The sequence below is a fragment of the Zea mays genome, chromosome 1 (assembly GCF_902167145.1).
Source record: "Zea mays cultivar B73 chromosome 1, Zm-B73-REFERENCE-NAM-5.0, whole genome shotgun sequence".
Classification (NCBI taxonomy): Eukaryota; Viridiplantae; Streptophyta; class Magnoliopsida; order Poales; family Poaceae; genus Zea; species Zea mays.
In genome coordinates this window covers 241,109,809-241,133,997 of record NC_050096.1, presented here as the reverse complement: position 1 = coordinate 241,133,997, position 24,189 = coordinate 241,109,809, and the positions used below count along the sequence as shown (strand labels likewise).

Here is a 24,189-nt window from a genome sequence, read left to right as displayed (position 1 = left end):
CAAAAGATTAGTTCATAAACATCCACAATACACAGTTGCTAAACAGTCTTTTTGTGACAGCCATTAATCATACCAGCACAACACTAGTAAAAGAACAACATGCCTTTTGCAGGTAAGCCCTATAACTGAAGCAAGGATTAGTGGCAACAACAGAAATGTGAGCACCTTTTGATACTCTCAGAGCTAGAACTAACTATTTTGAAGGTGCAAACTAGCGCAAAACTAAACCAAGGTATCATGTATGGTTATCCCCAAAAAATTCCTCGCCTACACTGCCATCTAAAAAGTCCAGTAAGCCATCGCTACACTGTTGCCTCAGAACCAGCATCAGCTTGCACTCAACTCCTCATCAATTCCATAATCGATGCTCAGCTCACGCATGGGTGGGATGGTCTCCATGGCAAAAACCATCAGGTGAGGGAACGATTCGTCCTCATTGCCCCGCAACACAAACTGAAGGAACACATTAGGGGGTCGAAAGTGGAGCTAATGACCCTGTAGAGGCCGTCGTAGACGTAGACCTTGCGGTGGGGGCCTTGGTCGACGTCGCGGCACCGGATGACGCACACCTCCATGCCATACTGGTAGCTGTTGTGGAGCGCGAGGTTGCCACGCTCGAGCGTCTGGTCGGCGGAGTTGTTCACGCGGTTGCACTGGCGGGCGTCGCTGCCTGTATAGACGAGGACGTCGTCGGTGTCCTCGTCGTCGAGGTACCCTCCGCAGGAGACGATGCTCGTGGCGATGGACTGGCCCACGTCGAGGAGTCTACGGGGGATGTAGCCGATGTCGGCCTGAGGCGCGGTGTGGAGGCCGACGATGCAGATCTCGGTGCGGTAGTAGAAGGCGTCGCCGACGAGGACGCCGGGGATGTCGTCGACGAGGCGGACCTCGCGGTGGAGCCAGTGGCCGGCGGAGAGCATCTGGCTGGAGGCGCGGAGGTCATGGCGGTTGCGGACGCCGGCGGAGGTCTCCTGGCGCTGGTACCTGCTGCGGAGCGCCTCGAAGGTGAGCCGCGCGCGGCGGACGAGGCCTGCGCCTGCTTAGAGCTCGAGGCGGCGCGGCGGCGGCACGGCCTGGCGCTGGTGAGAGAGGACAGAGGAGCGTGTGTGTGGGCGGGATGAGATAGGGTGAGAGAGAGCCGCGCGCGCGTGGGATTTTTGGATCTAGGTTTTTTCAGGATTAAGTTCGATGGTGTCCACAAACCCGACGAACTTAAGAACGTGGGTACCCACGTTCCTAACTCGTTAAGTTCGACGGTTTTATTCAGGACCCACGAACTTAACTTAAGAACGTGGGTACCCACGTTCTTAACATAACCCATGAACTTAACTCAAGTAAGAACGTGGGTACCCACGTTTTTAATTTTACCCACGAACATTTATCAGTTTCTTGTAGTGTTCGTCCAGGACCTACTGCCCAGTATTTCGCTAGAAAGCCTCCACAGACTCTGGAGAAGCTACTTCAAAAGATGGATGAGTACATCCGGGCTGACAATGACTTTCGCTAAAGAAGGGAGGAAGCTTACAGGTTCTCTAAGATGACCAGGGGCTTCGGAGGAAGAATCCATCCGAGGCATGTCAGGTCAATTCACAACTTCACTCAGAGTGATGACAGAGGAAGTCAGCTGCAGAGGCCACAGTATACTTCACAATCTTCGGGGCAGCAACAAAGCTCTTTCCGACCGCCAGCTCCAAGAGGCAGAGGCGCCAGAGGCTTCGGAGAAAGATATGGGGATCAGCCAAGAAAGATCTACTGCCTATTTTGTGGTGAAGACAAGGGCCATACTACAAGAATGTGCCAAATCACCATTCAAAAGCAGAAGGAGATCGCAGAAGCCGAAGCCCGGCAAAATCAACCGAAGCAGGTCCTGCACACTGCTTCGTGTCACTCACCCTACATACCAGAATATGTGGGTAATCATCCTGCAGCTTCTGTTGCTTCGGCTAGTCAGCCACAGGCTTTTTGGCCACAGCTTCCACCTCCGCCACCACTACAACCTGCCTATTCATGAGGTCAGCAGCCAGAAGGGAGCCAACAGACCCATCAGCAGCGAGATTTCAGGGAGGAATCCGAAGCTCGCACAGTCAACAGTACTGTGCCAGAATCAAAACACATCTATTGAGAGATATCCTACCTCTGAAGCATTTTTACATTCATTGTCATTTTCTTTTTAATAAGGAACAATCAATGTAAACCTAGTTTTCTTGTCATTTTTTATTTCTTGTAATAGCTTCGTTCTTGTCATACTGAAATATATTTTTCCCATAGACTCACGAAGCTCAAAAATTGCTGAAGCTCAAAAGTCGTTCCTAAGGGAATGCAGAGCTAAAAATCACAGTGCAAGTTTCACCGAAGTTACAAAAAGTCGTTCCTAAGGAGCGCAGCGTAAGTTTGCTGAAGCTACAAAAAGTCGTTCCTAAGGGAGCACAGCGTAAGTTTTCTGCTCAAAAGTCGTTCCAAAGGGAATGCAGAGCCAAATACCGCCGAAATATAAGGCGAAGCGCGAAAAGTCAACGTGAAAACCGCCGAAATAGAAGGCGAAGAAGTTCAAAAGACGTTCCTAAGGGGATGCAGAACTTACACCGAAAAATAAGCGGTGAAGCCGAAAAATAAACGGCAAAGAGATTTTGATCGTTCCTAAGGGGACGCAGAGGTTGTGTTTTAGCGCGGGTATGTGTCTTCGGCATTAGCATCATTCTTTGCATCATATCATCGCATCATATCGCATAGCATCACATCATACATCATATCACACCAATGACATGAATTGGAAACAAAGCTGATCTTCGGAGAATGCTTTACAAAAATGAAAAGGTGCTAAGGCACAAAGTAAGCTGAGAATTACAGCTTCATCAGTTCTGATGTGGAAGAAGGGATCTATTATTTACGAATCATTGATGTTTTTACGAAGTGTGGATGTTCTTGCAAGGCATAAAAACTCTTCTTTACGAAGCATGAAAAGAAGGGAATGTGTTTTTTCGCCGAAGGCTCAAAAACGGTATGTACATAAAATTTCATGCATCACAAAGAATTGAATTACAAACAACTTACATATTAGATTCAAAATTATAAACATCAAATATTACAGACTTAGTTCAGCAAATGTTACATCAATATCCTAGAAATGTTTTTACAATAACTACTACTCTTCCTTTAGAACTTTTTCTGCAGCTTCGTTAAGCAGTTTGGTAACAACTTCGTCGACAATAGCTTCGGTCATATTAATGATTTCTATCGCTTTCTTTGTCTCCGGATCGGCCAGGGGGTCGAACGGCTCCGGTGGAGGAGGTAGCTCAGCCGCGATATAAAAAATCAATCAGTTCGAAGCCATGAAAACAAACCGCGAAGATGCAAGCCATTAAACAATACCTATTCGTCTCTCAAGTTCTGCAGCTTTCTCATCTTTCTTTGCTGCTTCTCGAGAGTAGTGGATATCTTTTTCGCTCTTCTTCATTATTTCATGGGCCATTTCTCGGTCGCTATTTTCCCAAATATCAGTGAAAAATTTGCCGCCCAATAAACTTGCTTCGGCCGAGGGATCCTTCGTGTCTTCCACGGAGAAGGCAGCTTCGGCCTGAGCTAGGGTTTTAACATGATTACAAACCGCCTTCTCCAAGATAGCTGAAACTCTTCTCGCACCAGAAAACGCACAGACATCCCCACGATCACTCAGAATTTCCTCAAAAGCTTCGGCTTCTCTGTTGATCCACTCGATAACACCCTCAGGATCGCCTTGTATGTAGTTGTCTTCGTTTGAATAAGCGCCCACATTGGCGAAGCTAGTCTTTATTTTCTTCACGCACTCCACAGATTTTTCAAAACATCTTTCCTTGGATGCGCGAAGCTCTGCAACTGTTTTTTCTAAATAATTCTTCCAATATTCGCTGGCATCTCGATCAGCTTCAGCGACAGCACACTTTACTTTGGCCTCAGCCAGTTGTTTCCGAAGGTCTTCGATTTCATTTTTCTGGGCCTCAGCTTGAACTTTGGAATTAGCTTCGTCTTCTTTTATTTTGTTTACCAACGAAATTAATATTTTGTCTTTCTCAAGACCTTCGTTCCTTAGTTCAATCACCTCTGAACGAAGGTTGTTCAGAGCCATTGTACACCCTTCATCTTCGATGTTTTTCTGTGCTCTGAGGGCATTGCTAAGGATCAAGCCGTGCAAGAGGAGTACAGCATTAAGTATAAACAAATGAAGTAATTCGTTTTCAAATACAAAATTGATTTTCATACCTTTATGCTATTATATGCTAAACTGTTAGCCAATTCATCCTTCGACAGTACTGAGAGGCCATCTTCTAACGTTGGAAATCTGAAGCTTCTACCCATCTCCCGACAAACAGATATCTCTTTGCTATCCGGAAGACAGTACAAAAAATCTTCCTCCCCGCTGCCATTGAACACTAATGCCTCGTTCGGATATTTCAGTTTTTAGGCATAGTGTTGAGCTTCTCGTTCTTCTTCTTTAGAGAGTCTTTTTCCCGAAGCATGCCGGATGATATATTCAATACTTTCTTTTAAAGCTTCGGGAGCAGGAGTGGCAACTTTTTCAGGCAAAGTCTGCTCTATAGCCTCTTCCTCTGCTGCTTTCTCTTCAATTTCCGAAGGTTTTTTCTTAGCGGGCTCTGAAGGCCCAGCTTCAGTATCAGCTTGGATTATTGTAGCTTCAATTTCGGCCGGCTTTGTTTCAGCTTCGGTTTGCACTTTTGAAGCTTCACCGATTTTCCCTGAAGGAGTAGAGCTTAAAGCCTTTACTGTTTCTAACACATCCAGTACATTCGCCATCCTTCTCCTTTTAGGAGTTGCGGCGGAACCTTTTTGTGCCTTCGGCACTGTTACTTCCGATGAAGGGCTTATAATTTCTAGCGTTTTTGTTTCTTCAATATTTGGTTTTTTAGCTTTATTTTCCTCGGTCTTCGACTCAGCATGTTCAACCGAAGCTTCCTTCGGCATTGTAACTAGGTTTTCAGCTTTCTGCGTAGGAGGAATGAGCTCTTCTAGTTCAGCAGCTGAAGAAGTCTCCCCGTCAAACTCAGGCACCACGGCCGGTTCAATATAGTGTGGCCGATGGGTAAGAACCTTCAACTTTTTGTCCTTCGGCGCAGGATCGACTGGAGTGGCCGAAGCAGCAGTTTTCCTCTTCTTTCCCTGACCTCGCAGTGGATAACGGTAGTCGGGGTAGACAAAGCCAATAGCGTCAAAAACTCTATTCAATATCTTTCTTCCCCGACTCCGAAGGCTGTGGATAATGCATTATCTTCCGCCTTGGAGTATGATCCAAGCAGTTCATCACTGGTAGCTTCGATGCATTTTAGCCAGCCATCGTTTGGTTCATCGAATTTATCTCCGTATCTGAAGGTGTATTTCAGTCGAACCAGGTCACCTTCGCTAGACTCGGTGACAGTTTCTTTCCGCATTTCCCAGTTCTCTACAAGCGGCCATACTCTGAAGGCTATATGCTCTTGGATTAAATCCCTTGTACCAATAAAAAAGCAGACAGTACCAAAAGCCTTTTGGCATGCTTCGGCGGCTTCGTCAATCTCAACCTTCGACCTTCGGAGGCCGAAGCGGGACCAAATAGGGCGCATAATAACCTCCTTAACATCCTCCCTCGCCACCAAATCATTCTTCACATAAAACCATTCTTCCATCCAATTTCCTGGCCATCTTTTCCAAAATGCTGGCACTGGGTAGCTTGAGTTGGGACGGGCAATAAATCCATAACAACCAAAGTTGTTGTGATACTGTTCTTTTCTCGTGGCCTTCGTTTCATACATAAGTTCATGCATACTACAGAAGCATTTTGCGCTTGGGTCATACCTTGGCTCCTTGCCGCCCAGACAAAGACTCCCATCCTCAATATAGCTTCGGGGGTCAGTTGATGAAGGAAAATTTGGAAGGTTTTTAACACTTCAACTACAAACCTGCTCAATGAAAACCGAAGCCCAGCCTTGAAGAAACTTCGGTAAATCACAACTTCGTCTTCCACAGGGGCAGGGATGTTGTTGTCTCCACCGACTCTCACAATAGACATATCTCGAAAGTACCTTCCCCTCATATTGTCAAGATGACTTTGTTTAATTGTCGACTTTCCGAAATTTGTATGGCTTGGCCTCCACGATCGATCTTCGGAATCTTCACCCCCACTTTCTGCATCATAGCTGTCACTGTCACCAGTGTCTCCAGACAGGCCCTCCAATATCTCTTTTGTTATCTTCTCTTTATTTGATTTTGCCATTGATTCTAAAAACCCAGCTATATAAGGATTCACCACCTTCTTATGTTCAAAGAGCTTCTCCTCTTCGGTTAGCTTCGTCTCAGCAATAACCTTCTTGTCTTGAGACATTTTTCCTTCAGCAATGACGAAAACGTGTCTCTTTAACCGAAGCTCAGGAAACTTGAAAAACTAAGCAAGCGTTGGTGAGCAAGAGCTATAAAATTGAGCAAACAAAGCAAGTGGCACAAACAGCGTACCAAATGTGGTCAGGGTGAGTTCTTATTTATACGCTCGGCGCGCTCCAAATTGGAGGGTCCCGTCTGTCATTGACTATTGCAATTCTAGCAAAGAGAAGGTGTTTTTTCAGACCTTCGGCTTAAGGCCTTCATCCATGTCGCAGTTTTAATTCGTTATCCTAAATAAATTAATACTGCGAGGGGGTACTGTTGGGGGCCTTCGTCCTCCGAAGGTCCTCAAAAACGTAATTTAACAATGTCTTCCAAGCATGGCTTATGAACAGGTACCTTCGGACTTAGAATAAAAGCATATACGATGAGAAGAGCATGATCGTGACGAAGGTTGCCATTGCTCCGAAGCTACAGCAAGGAAGCTTCGACTCAATCGCAGAAAAAGGAACCGACTTAAAGGGGAAAAGTTATCTAGTCCTCATAGATTTGTATATAAGTCAATAATAAATGTGAAGGGCATGAATGTAATTTCTCACAGGCTGCGTCCTGTGCCTATAAATAGATGAACAGTACCCTCGTACTGTTCACGATGACCAGTATTTGCTCGTGCGTCACTCTTGTACTTTTATCTTCTCTCAAGCCGAAGGTACTTTTGTAATTCCATATCATTTCTATTTCTTCATAATAATAAAATGAGAACGAATTGATTATGTCATATAATTATTCATGTTATCTCTTATAATTTCATATGTTTCCCTTTTATCAACTTATACTGTGATAATGAAGGTATGTCCTTCATGACCTTCGTCTGAAGATCATTATATTCTAAGGGAAATAATATTTCGAAGGACGAAGGGCAATAACATTTAATATTTCTGTGTTGCCTTGTTCTTAACTCATAGCATTTGAGAACAAGTCCCCAACACTTGCCATGTCCTTGCATCTAGCGTTGAGCATGTTACTATTTGTACTAGATGTAGAGATATTGATGTTGATGCTATTAGTGATCACCTTGCTTTAATTAAAGAACAAAATGATCACATAGCTAAGTTGGATGCTAAAATTACCGAACATGAACTTGAAATGAGAAATTTAAATTTGCTCGTATCATGTTGTATAGTGGGACACACCCTGCATTTAGGATGGTATTGGCTTCCAACCTGGGAGCCAAGACGACACTAAACTTAATGCCCATGGAAACAATATTCCACAATTTGTGAAGGGCAAGGCTCATATGGTGCAAGATAAGGAAGGTTCCATTTTATACCCTGAGAACTATCATGCTCACAAGATTAGAATAATTCATGCTAGGAAATCTCATTCTGTTGCTCATCATACTTATATTTACAAGAATGAGGCATCTAGCTCTAGGTATTCCATTTCTTGTACTAAAACTGATAAAATGTCTAAGAAAAAGATAGTTGATGCATATCATGAGCCTAAGTTGTATTTTAAGACGTTTGATACATCTTTTGTGCTAACTAATAAATCAGGCAAGGTAGTTGCCAAATATGCTGGGGACAGGCCCAAGAGTCAAAATACTTGTATCTAGGTATCTAAGGTGCTTGTTTCTAATGTCAAAGGATCCAAGACCGTTTGGGTACCTAAGGACAAGACCTAAATCTATTATTGCTAGGGTTTGAAGATCTTTTATTTTTCATAATTATCCTATTTTTAAAATTAAAATTCATTTTCAAAAAAGGTTGAAATCATTTTTAATATTCGGAAAATATCTCGAACGCTCCAAAAGTTCTAGGAAACTTCTTAGACATGATTTGGCACCCAATGAACTCAAAAAAACATATTTAGAACTTTTAAAAATGTTTTTAAGTGCCTCAAATAAATAGATTTTGAATTTAGAAAAATAGAAAAAATATTCAGAAAAATACGAAAATTTATGGGAGACTTCTACAAGACATATTGACATGATTCAAACACTTCTTGTGCTTGGAAGCACTATGCAGCAACATGAATGCAACAATCATGACACTCATAGAGCTCCTGCTAATATAGAACCAAAATAACTCTCCATTATTTTGATAAAGGGAAAACAAAAGTGAATAAAGGAAAGGATAACACCTGAATTTTGAGTATAAAGCAAAGAAATTTTTATACCCAAAATTGAGGGTGTTACACGGCTGCAGCGGGGAAGGTCGGGATTTCGCTGCCACCAGAGAGGAGTTAGTGGTCGGCGTTGATGGATGGGCAGAGTTCGTCGGAGGCCGAGGAGGGGGCGGCCATGAGTGGCGGCGGTGTTGAGAGGCTAGGAAGGTTCATCAGTGCAGTAGGGAGGGCATTGGGGCTGCAAGGGCATGGGTGTTCACGCCCATGCCTACGAGGGCAATATAGTGGACCACTGAGGTAGCATGAGGGGGACCAACAGGGGGTGCACGCTCGTTGCGCAAGCAAGCAAGAGAGACAGTGTGGGGGCGACGCGCAAGGGGGTAGTCGCGCACAACACAAATGAGCGTCCATAGACAAGGGTGGATGACACTAGCCATGTGCAGGGAAGTGTCGAGGGAGACCTGCCGATAGATAGGGAAGTAGGAGATGTTGGTGCGGCGGCGCTAACAGTGTGGGGGCACTGACCAACCCTAGCCTGATGGCGGCATGGGAGGGGCTAGGCACAATAGCGGTGTCGAGCCGAGGGAGGGATCGTGGCGGTGGACGCCGGTGGGAGGAGCCGCATAGGGAGGCAAGAGGTCGGTAGGGCGAATCGACTGCGTGGGGCGGGGAAGGACCACCGTAGGAGAATTTACCAGTGCCTGGGAGGGTGGACGCGCCGTGAAGAAGTGGAGGAGGCCCATGGTTGGAGGCTCAGCAACGTCGGGCGGGGCTCCGTCAGCAGTTGGAGGCGCGTTGGCCACGAGAGCTATGGGAGCGAGCGCAGTCGCGGGAAGGGGGTGCGGGGGGCACCAAGCGTCGTCTAAGGTCAGAGGAGAGCACCGTGTCCCAGGGGACATCAATCATTGAGGGGAGGCAACCATTGAGCTGCTAGAGGGGAGGAAGAGGTTGGCGACTGAGTTGAGGAGGGAGGGAGGGGTTGAAAGAAAAAACTATCTAGATATCATATTAATGGAGCTCGATCCATTTTTCTTACAATTTCGATTCCATCAACTAACCTAGCAAGCTAGAATAGGATATATAAGCACACAACCTAGAAAATCAAGTAAATATAGAAGATTAAATGAATTAGAGAAGCAAACTTCCTCACCTTATTTTTCTAAGGTATCGAGAAGCTCACGCTTCCCCTAGTTCTTGTTGGAGACTTGCGCAAGGGTACACCCGTGAGGTATAAACTCCTAGTCGGTAACTATGTGGATAGCCCATGGACCTGCCATGTACACAAATGGATCTTTGTGTAGCCTCTCATGGGTCGCTTTCCGTCATCTTCACTACTGAGCTTCTAGTCAAAACATTAAGGACCGCGTCCTCTTCGTAGATCATCAACAGTCACACGACAAACATAGTTAGTGTGATCTTGCAAGATTACAAGTACCTAGTACAAGTATGATGTGCACAAGCATCAGGTCGCAAGAGCTATACAAACCTTACTAAGCACTAAGTCTAAGCCTAGACCAGGAATGGCAACGGGTAGGATACACAGTGGACACACAAGATCATATCCATACCTACTAGGGAAAAAATACCCCATTATTCGTACGCACTACCTATCATGGGTATAAAATTATACCATATCCACCATCATTCTAGTAGACATTATCATTTTAATCGCAAAAGTACGTACCAGGTATAAAATATTGAATTCTCATACCTCATCAATAATAAAAGATATTAAAATAGAATATTGTCTTTGTGTCTAGCATGGCAAAATTCATCGAATCCAACGTGTCATAGATTAGCGAGTTTTTACACAATTTCACACATGGAATTAGGGCCAAGGTTTTTGGCATTTTATTTTATATGGAACAGTTCTAATAACTTGGACCCACATGTCAAAGGTTAGAGGGTTTTCCATCAGGTAACGAATATGGGGCAAGAGGGAACATATCCATTCTCATCATACCCATATCCATTCTCATCATACCCGATGGGTATATTATATGACCCAATAAAATACTCATGGATAATAAAATTTGTCATACTCGTGCCCTAATGAGGTTTTCACTCATCGGGTATTACTGTATTAGATACCCATTGCCATCTCTACCTAGAGCAAGCACTAATTGGTACTAAACACTTCATAAAGGAACATAACTAATTATCTAATATTTTGTTCAGCACTTTTGGTAGTTAAACCACTTGAAAGTCTCAAACCGACCATACCAAATGACTGGTCAAGAAGACGTATATAGACCTCAACTCTCAAAAGAGCCATTGGCTTCGAAATGCACTCATGCAGCAAACACCGGAGACCACCGATGCCAGCCACATGGACTAGCAAGACTAGCATTTGCTAGTCATTAGATGGCCTAAACTCTGGTGTACCACGTATTAGTCACCTGCTTTGATTCATAAAGGATACTAAAATAGGGCAGCACAATTAGAAACAACATACCTTCGTTCCTCGATCTATCTGATAGATAGATCAAAGGAAGAAAGTTATTGTAACCAGAGACCTTCAAACAATTAAATAGAAAATGCTTGAGGAGGATCATAATTGCTATATTTCATTTATCATCTTCTTTTTACTGTAAATGATTACAAGTATACCTTCAGAAGTTGAAATGGAACTACAAAGGTAAGAAAACAACACAGCTTTGGAGGTACAATAATTCAGCTCTCCCTTGTCCAAAAAAGGTGCCCGTTTGTATGACATTGTATCTCTATTTATAGTGGTGATCCACAGTACAACATCATATAAAATTACAAATAAGTCATCAGTTCCTATACATATAAAGTACATAATCCTATAGGGACACCATCTTCTTTTCCTTTGCAGACGTGTTAATTAAGTTTTCTAGGTCTTCTCCCTTGTTTCATTACTATTGTATGCCCTGATCAAGGAGCCAAAGCTTCCTAGCTTCGCTTTCGTGAATACACCATTTAACAGAAAGCTATCGGACAAAGCCAACTTCATCATTGCTTCGAAGGACCTGAATCAGACTTAAAAATAATTGATGTATTAATGTTTTGAAGTGCTTCGACGGGAGAGGATCCCAACACCACCAAGGGCTGATTTGTCGGGGATCCCGAGGGGATTTATGGGGAAGGAATACCCTTGCAAGGTATTCCTTCTCTATGGATCCCCTCGGGATCCCCGATCACCAAATTAGCCCCAAAGGTTTTTGGTGAGCCGAAGATGAGGTCATCTTGTGAGATCTTTGGATACCAAACCATGTACACCTCAAAGAAATATTCTTGTGATATTCCTCGCAGGAAATAACTGCATCTCTAAGATTTTGTTAGCATCTAAGGGCTTGTTTGGGAGAAGAATACCGAAGAGGATTGGAGGGACTAAAATCATATATTCATAATTGAATATAGCAGAGAGATTTTAGCCCCTCTAATATCCTCTGGTATCGAATCCTCTCTAGTATTCTAGCTCCTAAACAAGCCCTAACAGAAATATTTCTCACATGAAATGATTGTATCCCTAGGTATTTTTGTTACCAAACCATCCCATTTACTTCCCAACCAAACACGGTAGAAAATGATATAGCCAACGACTACTAACCAACATCGGCGCTACTACTAAGCCTTCCTATTCCACTCCCAGTATCACTCTCTATTTCAAAGTATCACTCTATTTCAAACTCCACTCTGCAAATAGTACATCTACACTGTAAAGTGTTATACACGCCCGTATGTATAGCGTTGCTGGAGTTGGTCTGCCCAATGCTCACACGAGTTGCCCCAACAGGTCAGCTAGTACAATACTGTGGCGAGAGAGGATTCCATAGGGACGACAACAAAATTGCTTCGCTAAACCGGAGATGATAAGAGAGAGAGAGAAAATCAATGACACCAAACTGCCATGTCCTTTGTACAAATCAATTATGCTCACTCCCCCTCCCCGCCAAACAAGCTGATTCTTTAACCCTGTTTTACTCACAAGACCATGTAGATACAACTCATGTACAGCAGAACGTCAGGGCAGCTCACACGAAAACAGCCAACCTTGTCGCGTGGATCAGCACATCTATTGACAGCATCCACTGCCGTTCTTTGCATGACTTTCCTGCTTCTGTTTCAGGATGTTCCTCTTGACAACCGAAGAAGACCCTTCCTCCAGGAGACTAGGGACCTCAAGGATCTGCAAGATAACATAACAGCCAGATCCTGTGTAACGCAATACGTAAAATAAGTTTCTGGCGGCAAAGAACAAAAATCCACTTCCGGATATTTTTCGCTTCACTTTTACCCTTGTTCGGTTAGGAGAGGATTATTTTAATCCCCTCCTAGTCAAAATTGAATACAAAGGATTTAATCCCCCTCAATCCCCTTGCAACCAAGCCCTTATGAGAATTTTGCACTTTCTTCAATACACCTCACCAAATGTGCAATTGTGCAAAGCATCAGCAAGCGTAAGAATTTTGTGCCCAGCATCTGTAGAATAATAGGGTTTTGTTTGGTTATTTGAATTGTAGTTTAATCAGAACCAACTAATGTCTCAAACTCTGGTGTGAACGGTGCCATAAGCTATCTGACGATGGGAACATTAGCAGTCCATGCAATTAATTCTATCCACCAAATCATAGAGCCTCTTTAGGGCGGGAGGGGGACATATCCAAGCAGGGCTCCCGATTGGTGCCCAATCCCCGATCCCTTAAAAAGAAAGAAGGGTTTTAAGTGCATAACATTGTGGTGCCTAATATCTTTCTCCAAGCATACCTTCAATGCAAGTTCTTCAAAACATTTCTCAACATTTTCTCGTGTTTTTGCACTGCTCTCAAGAAACAGACAACCAGATTCTTCAGCAAAAGCAAGACCTTCTTCTTCTGTGACCATTCTTTCATCATCCTGCAAGATGAGACCATCAAAATCAGAAATAGGAAGTATGAACTGTAGTTATTCTACCTTAAAGAGCCCACCAGTTTGACTTTTTACAACTCCAGAATGTCAGGGGTTAAAAAGGATTAAAAGAGTAAAGAATGTATATAGATGACACTAGCGTAGCAACAAGAGGTATTAGAAAATTCTTAGATGAGACACAATGTTTCCAGAAAGGAAATAACAACCAAGTTTCTTGCAGAGATGGTACCTTGTCAACTTTGTTTCCAACAAGCATTTTTATGCAGTCTTTGTTTGTTGAGTTTGCTTCTATTTCCTTAGTCCAAACATCAGCCAAATTTGAGAAACTCTCTCTCTTTGTGACATCATATACTAGGAGTGAAATACAAAGTCATTAGACTTTAAATAATCCAAGTACGAAAAGAACAAGATGAAGGACCGGATAGAAATTCCATAGGCAAAACTTCCATTAGATATTATCACGATGCAATTCGACATCATCAACCTAGGCAGAAGGATTTAGATAAAATGCAATAACTAAAGCATGAAAACAAATGAGAATGTGGACCAAACATCCAAAAAATATCTAGACTACTTACCACTAAAATTAATCATAAGAGGTATTCAGATTCCATAAATGCAGCAACTAAATTGTCCATGGGGTGCAACCATTTGGAATTATCATCCAAAGTTAAGTCAGAGATCAAATTCATAAAATGATAAAAAATGATAAAGGTATGGGTATGGTTTCTAATATCAAATATAAAATGCTTCTCTGGAAAGTTTGTACATGGATATACATGTTGATCAATATTTAAAAAACATGGAGGCTATTTTTACTGCAGTCAATCCTTGTATTAAAAAACACGATGACTTCAAACACAGTAATCTATAACCATTGTCCACCCACAAATTAAGATATATCATTGACATGGTGAGACCGTAAGAGACACATTGGTGCTACATGTACAACTTTCAACATAAAAAATAGGCCAAGATATCGCAACATCAGATATCCAAGGCTCCAAGCTTTTGGACAACTCGCATTTAGTAACTAAATAGATCAACTTATACCATTCAATGGCATATTTCAATAATCCGACATCAAGGTGACAAAAATGACATTAATGTGATGTTACAATATATCAAAATATTTAAGCAGTCAACTGTAGTAAAAATACTGTCTTACCTAAAATAATTCCCTGAGCACCTCTGTAGTAAGAACTAGTTATTGTCCTAAACCTCTCCTGGCCAGCTGCAGAGCATTGTAAGTATTTATTATTTATTTATTTTTAAGGAAAGTGGCAGGAGCTCTGCCTTACATTGAAGTAAGGGAAAAAAAGAGACAAGGTTTTGCCTTGATGGCAGGCACGCCTCAACAGGCTACAGTGCAACCACAAGCTCTTGAGAGATCCAACCCACAAATAAACATAAACAAAAAGCACACGATGGCCTCCAAGTTTTTGGAATATTGAAAATATCAGAAAACAAGGTAACATAATTTATGCCGTTAATAGATAACTTAGAAACCTTCAAGTTCTAGCAGTAGTAGACAGAGGTAACATGGTGAAGCACCTAGATACCTTTGGGCAAAATGAGTTGGTGGGGCTAAACAAGAAAACTTTTAATAATATTGGAACGTAGGGTCACAATGATTTAGAGATGTGAGGGCTAACATGGCGAAAGTAGCCAAATATTTTAGGCACAAAGCAGCAAGGTGGAGCTAAAATTTGTGAATAAGAAACCCCAATAGCCATGATGTAAGGACAGGCGTGGAGGAAGAAACCAAATATCTCTACAACTATTAAGAGCGTAGTGTAGACCACTTTCGTGGCTCCGCCTCCCCCCGCGGCATGCCCGCGCCCGTCCCCACGAATGTCGCCCCTGCACCCACCCCGCGATGCAATCCCCAAGCCATCAGCGCTCCCTCCGCCGAGCAGGAGAATCCCCTCCACCGCCATCAGCGCTCGCCTGAGGCCGGAGGGGACCTTTTCGTGGCTGCCGGTATCCTGTCCTCCACGCAGGACACGCACCCGCCGCAGCCCCCGCCGCCACCGGATCTCTCGCCAAGGACAGGCTGGTGCAGGAGGCCACTCCCAGATCCCGTCATCCGCCGCCATTAACGCCCTCCTGCTAGATCCCGTCATTCGCTGCGAATCTCCATTCAGCTCCCCCTCGCGCTTTCATCGTCGCCGTGGACCGCTCGCTGGCGCTGACCTCTCCCAAGCGCGGCACAGTGGTGCGGGTGCCGTACAAGGTCTCGATCCCGCTGGGCAGGGTGAAGACGACCACGCCGGGTGGGAACAAGGACCGGCCGGAGCAGAAGTACGTGCAGGCTTCGAGTTCTGGTTCATGGGCTTCGTCAGGTACCAGGTGTCCCTGCACGAACTGGAGAAGGCCATCGAGCAGGCGAACGTTCGGGGCCAGATCCACCGACTCCCGTTTGACGGCCTCGCGTTGTGCTTTTGTGTGGCTATTCGTTCACTGGAGAAGGCCATTGAACTATTGAGTAAGAGGAAAGTTCAGGGGAGAATTCTTTTGTGTGGCTATTCGTTCAATTACATTTCTGGGACAGCATCAATAAAGAAAGTATCTCACACGACCAGGAATCTTGGAGCAGTTGGCTTTGTTGTTGCTGTGGAGAATATTTACCCAGGAATAAAATTTGACCCTGTACCAGTCAGCATCCCTAGAATTCTCATCACAGATGTCAGCAAAACGGAGGTATTGCAGAGCCTTATTTCATATTTGCATATGGTTGCCATTTGTAGACAACATCATACATAGACATATGGAAAAATGAGACCGTATATTCATGAATAGATCAATAAATATGCAATTTAGTTATTGAAATAGCATGAATTGGGCTTCAAAAAACAATGTGCAAAGAGGTGCAAGATAGTGGCATGAATTCTATATGGCTGCTGCTACTGCTACTATAGGATGACTGGGCGGAAAGGTAAAGTACCTATGCATGTTTGGTCCTTGTATGAAAATTTCTCTTATAATTAGACGCAGTCCTCGTGTTGAAACCATGAAGCAATCTATCAATTTCCTTTTCATATTATTGTTACTATTACTAATACTTCTTAGTACCTTTCATATCTTCTTTGTTGGTGGCTCCTGTTGGGTCTATAGCCTACCCTAACTTACTTGGGATGAAAAGGCTTTGCTGCTGTTTTATTGAGATGACATTAACTTTGGTTCTACAGGATCTTATAGACTACTACAATTCTTCCACCATAATAGATTGGGCTGGAAGGGCTACAACCTTCAAAGCAACAGCAGGTATTGCAGATGGTTTGGCACCAACACTATACAATTCTGCCCCCCAGGTTGCGTTGTTCTCTTCTCGATGACCCGATGTTAAAGATTTTAGCTTTCAAGATGTTGATGTCCTTAAACTTAAACCAGACATACTTGCTCCTGGCAATCTCATATGGGCTGCATGGGCGCCTAATGGAACAGATGAATCAAACTATGCTGGTAAGCGTGCGTTGTCTGTAGACCTCTTCCCCTCAAGCAAGCACCCATGATTACCATCAGTATTTTACTACTGCGCTCTTGCCGCCCTTGTGCATATCTTCTGGATTAGTGATTGGTGATGATATTTTTCTGTGCTCGAACCAACTCAACATTGCTGTGGTAATATTTCTCAGGTGAAGGATTTGCAATGGTTTCTGGAACTAGCATGGCCACACCGCATTTCGCTGGCATTGCAGCACTAATAAAGCAGAAGAACCCAAAGTGGAGCCCCTCAGCAATAAAATCTGCCATGATGACAACAACCAATACACTGGACAAAGGGAGTCGTCCTCTCAGAGCGCAGCAGTACACAACATCGGAAATGATGACACTTTCTCAGGCCACACCGTTTGATTGTGGTAGTGGCGCTGTTAACCCAAAAGCTGCCCTTTAACAGTTATAATTACCCAGAGATTAGTGATGCTAAGAAGAGTCCTGGGTGACAATTTTTGTTCCAGCATTTTGAAAAATACTCAAAGAATTTTTTATTAATAATTTGACTAAAATTCATAAGGTGAAATATACTTCCTTCTTGGCACTATGATTATCTTGGCCCAACTTTACTACCCCTAATGCATTTTGGATGCTATTACAGACACTGTGCCGGATGTATATAATTAATGCTGGTCAAGGCTTCAAGATGTTATGGAGCACAATAAAATCATTCCTCGATCCAAAAACTGCTTCCAAGATCCATGTTTGTAATGCTTTGTTAAGCACTGATTTGATTGCATCTTGTGTAATTTGATATACTGATAATATTCAGTGTTTCCTTTGAAGGTTCTTGGGAATAAGTAGCAACATAAGTTGCTCGAAATAATTGACGAGTGGTTAGTATTTTGTTTGTGTGTCGTACATTTATGTTGTTTATTACTTCCATTCTAATTTCTGCTTAATGCATGCATGCAGTGAACTGCCAGAATTTTTTGGTGGCAAATCTCTACTAACTATTAAGTTAGTAGTGTAGACTGCCCCCGCCTCCGCCCGCCGCCCGCCTGCAAACCCCGTCGCGCTTCATACCGTCATATCCCTGCGAAGCCCGCCCCTGCGCCCGCCCCATCCCCACGATTTGGCAGCGCCACCGGCACGTATCGATGTACGCCCCTGTCCTGCCTGTGATGCCCTCCCCCACTCCGAGAGCGCGGCCCAGGAACCACCCCACCTCCGCGGTGACACCAGATCAAGGACCAGGTTGTCGCGTGATCTCGTGGAGCCCTCTAGCAGACCGCGCGCAAAGTAGGAAGGAAGGGAGGACTAACTCAGATCTAGCGCTGCAGGCTACTCGTGTCCATGGATCTGCGTCCTATGATACTGTTGGCCGTCGTGGAGCTGTTGTGGCACAATGGAAGCGTCGTAGCAGCCCTAGGCGCACCACAGGTCGTCGCCGCCCTCCGACCGCGACCGCCCGGGCACCAGCGGCCTCACTGCCGAGGAGACCGCCTCGTGGTTCCCGGACACCCTCGACGACCCGCTAGAGAAGGACCTGTACATGCAGCTCTGGTACAGCACGATCGCCGACGCCGCCCCGCAACACGAGGACACGTTCCCGGGCCCTACCTCGCATCCTTCGCCGCTGCCGCCGCCGCCCGTTGGGAGCAGCGGCGTCGAGTCTAGCTGGGCCGACGACATCTTCTCGACCTTCTGCGGCAGCAACCAGGTGCCCAGGACGTCGACAGGGATCAGGGGGAAGGACACGACATTGCAGTCGGAGGTGCCGAGCGGTGCCGGCGCGCACGACGACACATCGTCATCCGGTGGGTACGGAAGCAACTATTGGGGATCCGGGCTGCCCAGTGACAGCGTCCATGGCCACAAGAGGAAGGGGATGTGTAGAGACGAGTCAGATAGTCGGAGTGAGGTGTTTACTTATGTTTTTGTATAACCTGTATCCTGAACGAACTGCTAGGCTAGCTACTCGTGCAATCGGATCCATTTCGTCTGTCGCCGAGAGCTCGATTTCTAGCTTCTCTCTCTATTTCTAGCTAGCTAATAAAATATACTTGGCTCTGCATCGAACGCGGACGCGAACAGGCGTGGCTGGGCCGGCCTAGCGCCGCTGGCGGTGGAGAAGATCGTCGACCGCCTTCGGGACGAGGACGTGGCGGACTTCATGCGGTTCCGCCTGGTGTGCAAGCTGTGGATGGACGACAGCGGCATCAGGAAGCCCCGTGAGCTGGGCGCATGCATCATCGACCATAGCTTCCACCCTCGCCGGTGGATCCTGCTGACGGAGGAGAAGGAGGAGGCTGATGAGGCGATGCCCATGCCCACGCGCCGCACGCTGCTCAACCTCACCACCCGGAAGACCATCCAGGTGGATCTGCCGGAGCTCGCCGGGCACTCCGTGGTCCCCGGACCCGCAACGGCGCCGGAGGGCATGCTGGTGGTGCGCGATGAGAGGAGTCTCGTCGTGCGCCTCCTCAACCCGCTCACCCGCCACGTCGTCGACCTCCCGACGCTGCTGTATCCTGAACGAACTGCTAGGCTAGATTAGAAAGTTCAGTTGACTCACATATGCCATATGCGTGATTGAATTGACATTGGAGAGTCTTGTAGTTTGCCCGTATAGCATTCTTATTGTCACCTTGATCCTTCTCTGTTCTTGGAGGAATGAGTGATATATCTCTTAACTGATGTCACATTGTTTCAGGGTATGATTGCTGGACATGTGTACTACTTCCTGGAAGATGTATACCCACGTATGACTGGGCGTCTCCCCCTAAAGACATCGTCCTTCATCAAGGCGTTATTTGCTGATGACAATGTTGTGGTGGCACAACCACCCAATGCTGGGATTGGTGCTGGTGCAAGGTTCGGTGCTATTGGTGTAGATCCCCAGGCTCAATGATGAATTACTTTCAGTGACCTGAGGACCGAGGCTGTGACTGATCTGGAATGCGGCAGTTTGTTTTCTCTGCGCAAATTGCGAAATTGTACAACAGTACAAGCCATTGTTCTTGTGTATTTATACAGGCTAGATGAGAGTTATTGTGCATAACAAAAGATTAGTAGTATCGGAGGCGGCTAAGTTTCTCACTTGTTGGCAGGGCCCGGAGGAAAATGGATCATGATGGGCAAACAGGCCAACCCCTGTTGCAGAAACTTGTTCATGTGATGGTCTTTGTCCTTTTTTGCTTCATCAGCTGCTCTTCAACCGTAAAATCGACGTTCGTCATTTCAAGTGTTGTGATCGTATCCCTTTTCTATTACCGCGCCTCGTAGCCCTGCGAAAACCGCCCGCTCACCTAGGTCCTCGATCCGTGACAGCGTCTCCTCCTGCAGATCCACATGGAATAGCTCCACGTGCGTCTCCAGTGAGCTCATCCTACGGGCATCCACACGCACAACCTGGTCTCGGCTGCACACCGCCATGAGCCTGCCGCCGTCATCGACCATGCCCACGGTGCGGTACCGCCCTTCTAGGTTGGCGGCGACCACCAACTGCGCCCGTGGTCAACCAAGTACTACTTCGCGGTGCTTCTGTCGAGTACCAAGTACTACTTCTCGGTGGACCTAGAATGATTAAGGTCATGTTCGGTTTTTAGGGATTGGAGCCCCGGATTGATTCCTAGCCGGATTACTTCTCTAATTTATATAGATTTTGATGAACTGGAACAAATCCTGGTTTATTCCTGTACAACCGAACAAGCCCTAAGTTTTGGTTTACTGGAATGCACATGCACTTAAGTACTTAAGATCTGGTCAAATATGTGTCGATGATCATCCTTAGCTTACATAAGTTACCAATGGTATTATATGTTTCCGTTGCAACGCACGGGCACACACCTAGTATTAGCTGAAAAGCAAACCTTGATTCTCAAACCACTAACAGTAATGATAGCAGAAAAGGGTGGAATTCTAAAATGAGTAGAAACAGAAGCATTTAGCAGCAAACATTGGAATGTCCAGCAAGTTCTGATGAAGATACCAAACTGCATGCAAAACAGCCTTGCTAGCATTGTGTATTCCCATCAAAAAACAGAGATATAATAACAAATAGTAAGTTTTTTTTTTTTTGCATAATCTAAGTTCTTACCGGTATCCCATATTGTCAACTTTAGTTTCTTTCCACCAACTGTAAGGAACTTGATTTTAAAATCCACACCTGGCAACAAGTAACACAATTCATACTTTTAATTAGATAAGAGCAACTCCAAGAGATTAGCTAAAAAGACTAGCCAAATTTACTGATTTAGCTACTCTCTAAAATAGATTTTAGAGAAAAAATGTAGGCTAATCTAACAGACTCGGTAAACCTACGAACTGAATAGAGAGTGAATGAGGCTATCCAAAATTGGAGAGCGAAGATGGAGAAATAGAGAGCCACTAAATTTGAAGAGTCGTTTACAGAGTCTATTGGATACAATTTTATTTTAATATTAGCTAAATTTACCTTTATAAAACCATATACCTAGTCTTTTGGAGTTGCTCTAAGAGTGTCACACACCAGAAGCAAGCAACACAGAAAGATGCTATTACCAAACTGGAATCAAAGAGCAAAAATATAACTAGCAATCTGGCATGTTAGAACCATCCTCGGTGGACAGCATATAAACTACAATACTCTAGTCGAAATTTTCTGAAACAGCAGGCTGCCAGGAAACAAGAATATCAAATTTTATCTGAAGATTTGTGTGTCATCAGGTCTTCTTGCATAAGAGTATATGCTATTTTCAGCACATTCTACGACCTTCAAGTCTATGCAGGATGGCCACTTCTTTTGAAATATCATTTTAGACATGATTCCCTTCTCTCTTTTTTTATTTGCAAAGAAAACACCACTGCCCTTTAAAGTTTAGTGGTACAGCATAATTTGTAAAGGCAAAGTGGGATCAGGGAAAAAATCTAACCAACATAATTTGTAAACTAGTTATTGAAGCTAACTTAACCACCTGTGCACAAGGTCTAGGGCAAGGTACATCAGTTACACCATGGGCAAAATTTCCCAAAAGTCCCCCAACTGACAGGAAGAAAGCAGTACAAGCAAGAGGAGAAGCCAGCTCCGACATTAAAAAAATGGTGGAAGTTCCGCTCACTAAACTTGGCCGGGTCGCTCGTGCCCTTGATCTCCCACACCTACTTCACACTCCTGGTCGATCGGACGCTGATGCTAGAATTGGCACAAATGGCGGATCGCCCCCACGGAGAGGTACAATAGTAGACTCGGAATGAAAAAAAAGGGGCAATAATTGAGGCGCGTTTCCAAAGTTCTCCCGTGCGGGTGATGGCGATGGCACAGCAGAAGAAAGGTTGAGTGCGCCATCTTCCTGGTGTGAGGTGCTCACGCACGGACGCCGCCTTGATTTCTGCCTCCCACAGATGGCTTCATCCGCCCGGAATCGTAGCGGTGATGTACCACTGCTAGGAGCGTACGTACGCCGAGGCTCTAGCCTCTAGGTCTTGGGCAGGCCTCTTTTGACACGGCGGGCAGTGGTGTCGCGCGCGGATAACGCCGCTAGTGGTGCTATCGGGATCGACACGGCGGGCGTGGTGGTACGGCGAGGGACAGCGAGCGAGGGGGTACGGTGGAGCGCAGCAGAGGCGTGGGCGTGATACCGATGGTGGGGGCGATGTCGCCGTCGAGGTGGGAGGCGGCGACGAAGCTGACGAGGAGGCTGCTCTTGCCGACGCCCGAGTCCCCGATGAGCAGGATCTTGAAGGAGCACTCGTGGCCGCCGCTGCTCCCCGCACCCGGCGACCCCATTTTGGTCCCGCTGAGATTCCGCCCGATTCGGTGGCGAGGCGGGCGCGGAATGCGCCGCGGCAGAGCGGCACGAGGGGGGAGGCGGGCCGGCAGCGGCGCCGAGGAGGGATGAGGGCGAGGGGGACAGCTACCCAGACTGCTGCGTTGTCGTGCTGGCTTTGACCGAGGGAGGGAGAGAGCGAGCGGAGGGAGAGGGAGACAGACGTGGGTGACGACGGCTGGTCCAGCTACTTTATATGGCAGCGGCCAGCGGGCGTTCAGTGAAGCCGGCGCGCTCGGCCGCTCAAGGTTGGTGCGGTGCGGACGGAGCGAGAAGGACGAGCCGAGTTGGCAAGGCGCGGCCGCGGCGGGCCAGGCGGTCAGCGCCGCGCACGAGGAGGGCCAGCCGGCGAGGTGCCAGGCTTGTTTCGTCGCCCGTGGTCAGGTTCCGTCGCGGGCTTTTTTCTCTCTCTGTCTGTTTTGGGAGTGGACGACGCGTGTTTCTGCTCGTTTTGGGTCGCGTGAGCGCGGCGCGGTGTTTCGGCCGTCGCGGTCACGGTCGCGTCAAGCACTCACTCGGATGTGCATGGACGTTTCGGTACGGTGAACTGGATGGTGCTACGCTTGCAGCAGCAGCAGTTACACGGCAGCATGCGCCGGTTACCCTACTCCTACTGGGCTACTGACAGCGACACGATTGCAGAAACTACACCACCACGACTTGGCAATCATACGGGACACCTGTTTATCTCATTACCTTGTTTACCCCTGAATCACTTGGGTAGTTTGCTATTGCTTTATATGGTTTTGGGATAATCATTTATCACCTCTATGTTCCAATTCTTGTTGTTATTCTGTTTATGTTCATGTTGTTATCATTAATGTTAATTGTAACATAGAGCTTAACTTGAGAACCACGTGCCACCACAAGGGTTTAATGGGACGCCCTTGGCTGATTAACTAGGAAAGCTAGTGGAAGACTACCTTACCCGAAAGGGGCAAGGGCAGTAGGGGAGAGGTCAGTGCCCTCCAGCACGTGGTCCTGTGCGTGACAGCGACACTCTGCGACCACTCGACCAGTCTCCAGGGTCCAAGCGAGCGAATACTGATGGTCGTTATTGGCGCATTTGGATACGATCTTGCGATGCAGTACCTTTCGCGAGTCTGTATACGCCACGGCGTTGGGGCGCGTTTGTTTAATCTTGTCCATGTCTGCGTTGCAGACGAGTGCTCTGGCCTTGTCTGACGCGGGGAACAAAATGCATGGAAAAAAAACAGGAAATGTGGTGTTGGTATACAGGTAGGACGACGCAGCGTTATCGTTATGGGTCACAGGAGGGATGGTTTGTAAAGAGAAAGGCGTATGTTCTCTTCTGTTGATCAATCGCTTTCGGCTGATCAAATCAGATGGTCAGAAGTTTGCTGTGACCCGGCCCGAAGGGGCCCCCTCATCCACCGGTTTCCTCGTGGGACGGTACCCAGAAAGGCTGACAGACTCATCGCCAAGAAACAAAAACAAAGGCAGTAGTGCGCGGCTGATCACTTGTGCGAAAGTAAGTAAACAAATAAATAAATAGTCGTGTGCTATAACATGAAAAAAAAAAAGTAAAATCAGTGGCAACTTAGATTTGCAAGTGTGTCAAACTATGGCAAAAGTA

The 24,189-nt window shown here is 45.7% G+C and overlaps 1 protein-coding gene and 1 pseudogene across 3 annotated transcripts; one reads left to right on the top strand and one right to left on the bottom strand.

Moving 5' to 3' along the window:
* Positions 1–12,098: 12,098 nt before the first annotated feature.
* Positions 12,099–22,945, bottom strand: LOC100285919 (ras-related protein Rab-18). Of its 2 annotated transcripts, XM_035958819.1 has the most exons (7): positions 22,405–22,945; positions 20,885–20,953; positions 14,681–14,776; positions 14,513–14,578; positions 13,574–13,695; positions 13,204–13,332; positions 12,099–12,625 (listed from the first exon to the last, which is right to left on the bottom strand). In XM_035958819.1, the coding sequence occupies exons 1-7, from the start codon at positions 22,550–22,552 to the stop codon at positions 12,512–12,514; spliced, it is 744 nt and encodes a 247-aa protein (XP_035814712.1). In that variant the 5' UTR covers positions 22,553–22,945; the 3' UTR covers positions 12,099–12,511. The 2 variants fall into 2 exon arrangements, with proteins under 2 accessions (XP_035814712.1, NP_001152280.1); NM_001158808.3 differs by lacking the exon at positions 14,681–14,776 and having other exon boundaries at positions 12,318–12,625; positions 22,405–22,889.
* Positions 15,274–17,365, top strand: LOC100280150 (subtilisin-like protease pseudogene; annotated as a pseudogene). The gene is made up of 4 exons (NR_153860.1): positions 15,274–16,047; positions 16,536–16,611; positions 16,738–16,809; positions 16,983–17,365. The product of NR_153860.1 is annotated as a subtilisin-like protease pseudogene (transcript).
* Positions 22,946–24,189: the final 1,244 nt, after the last annotated feature.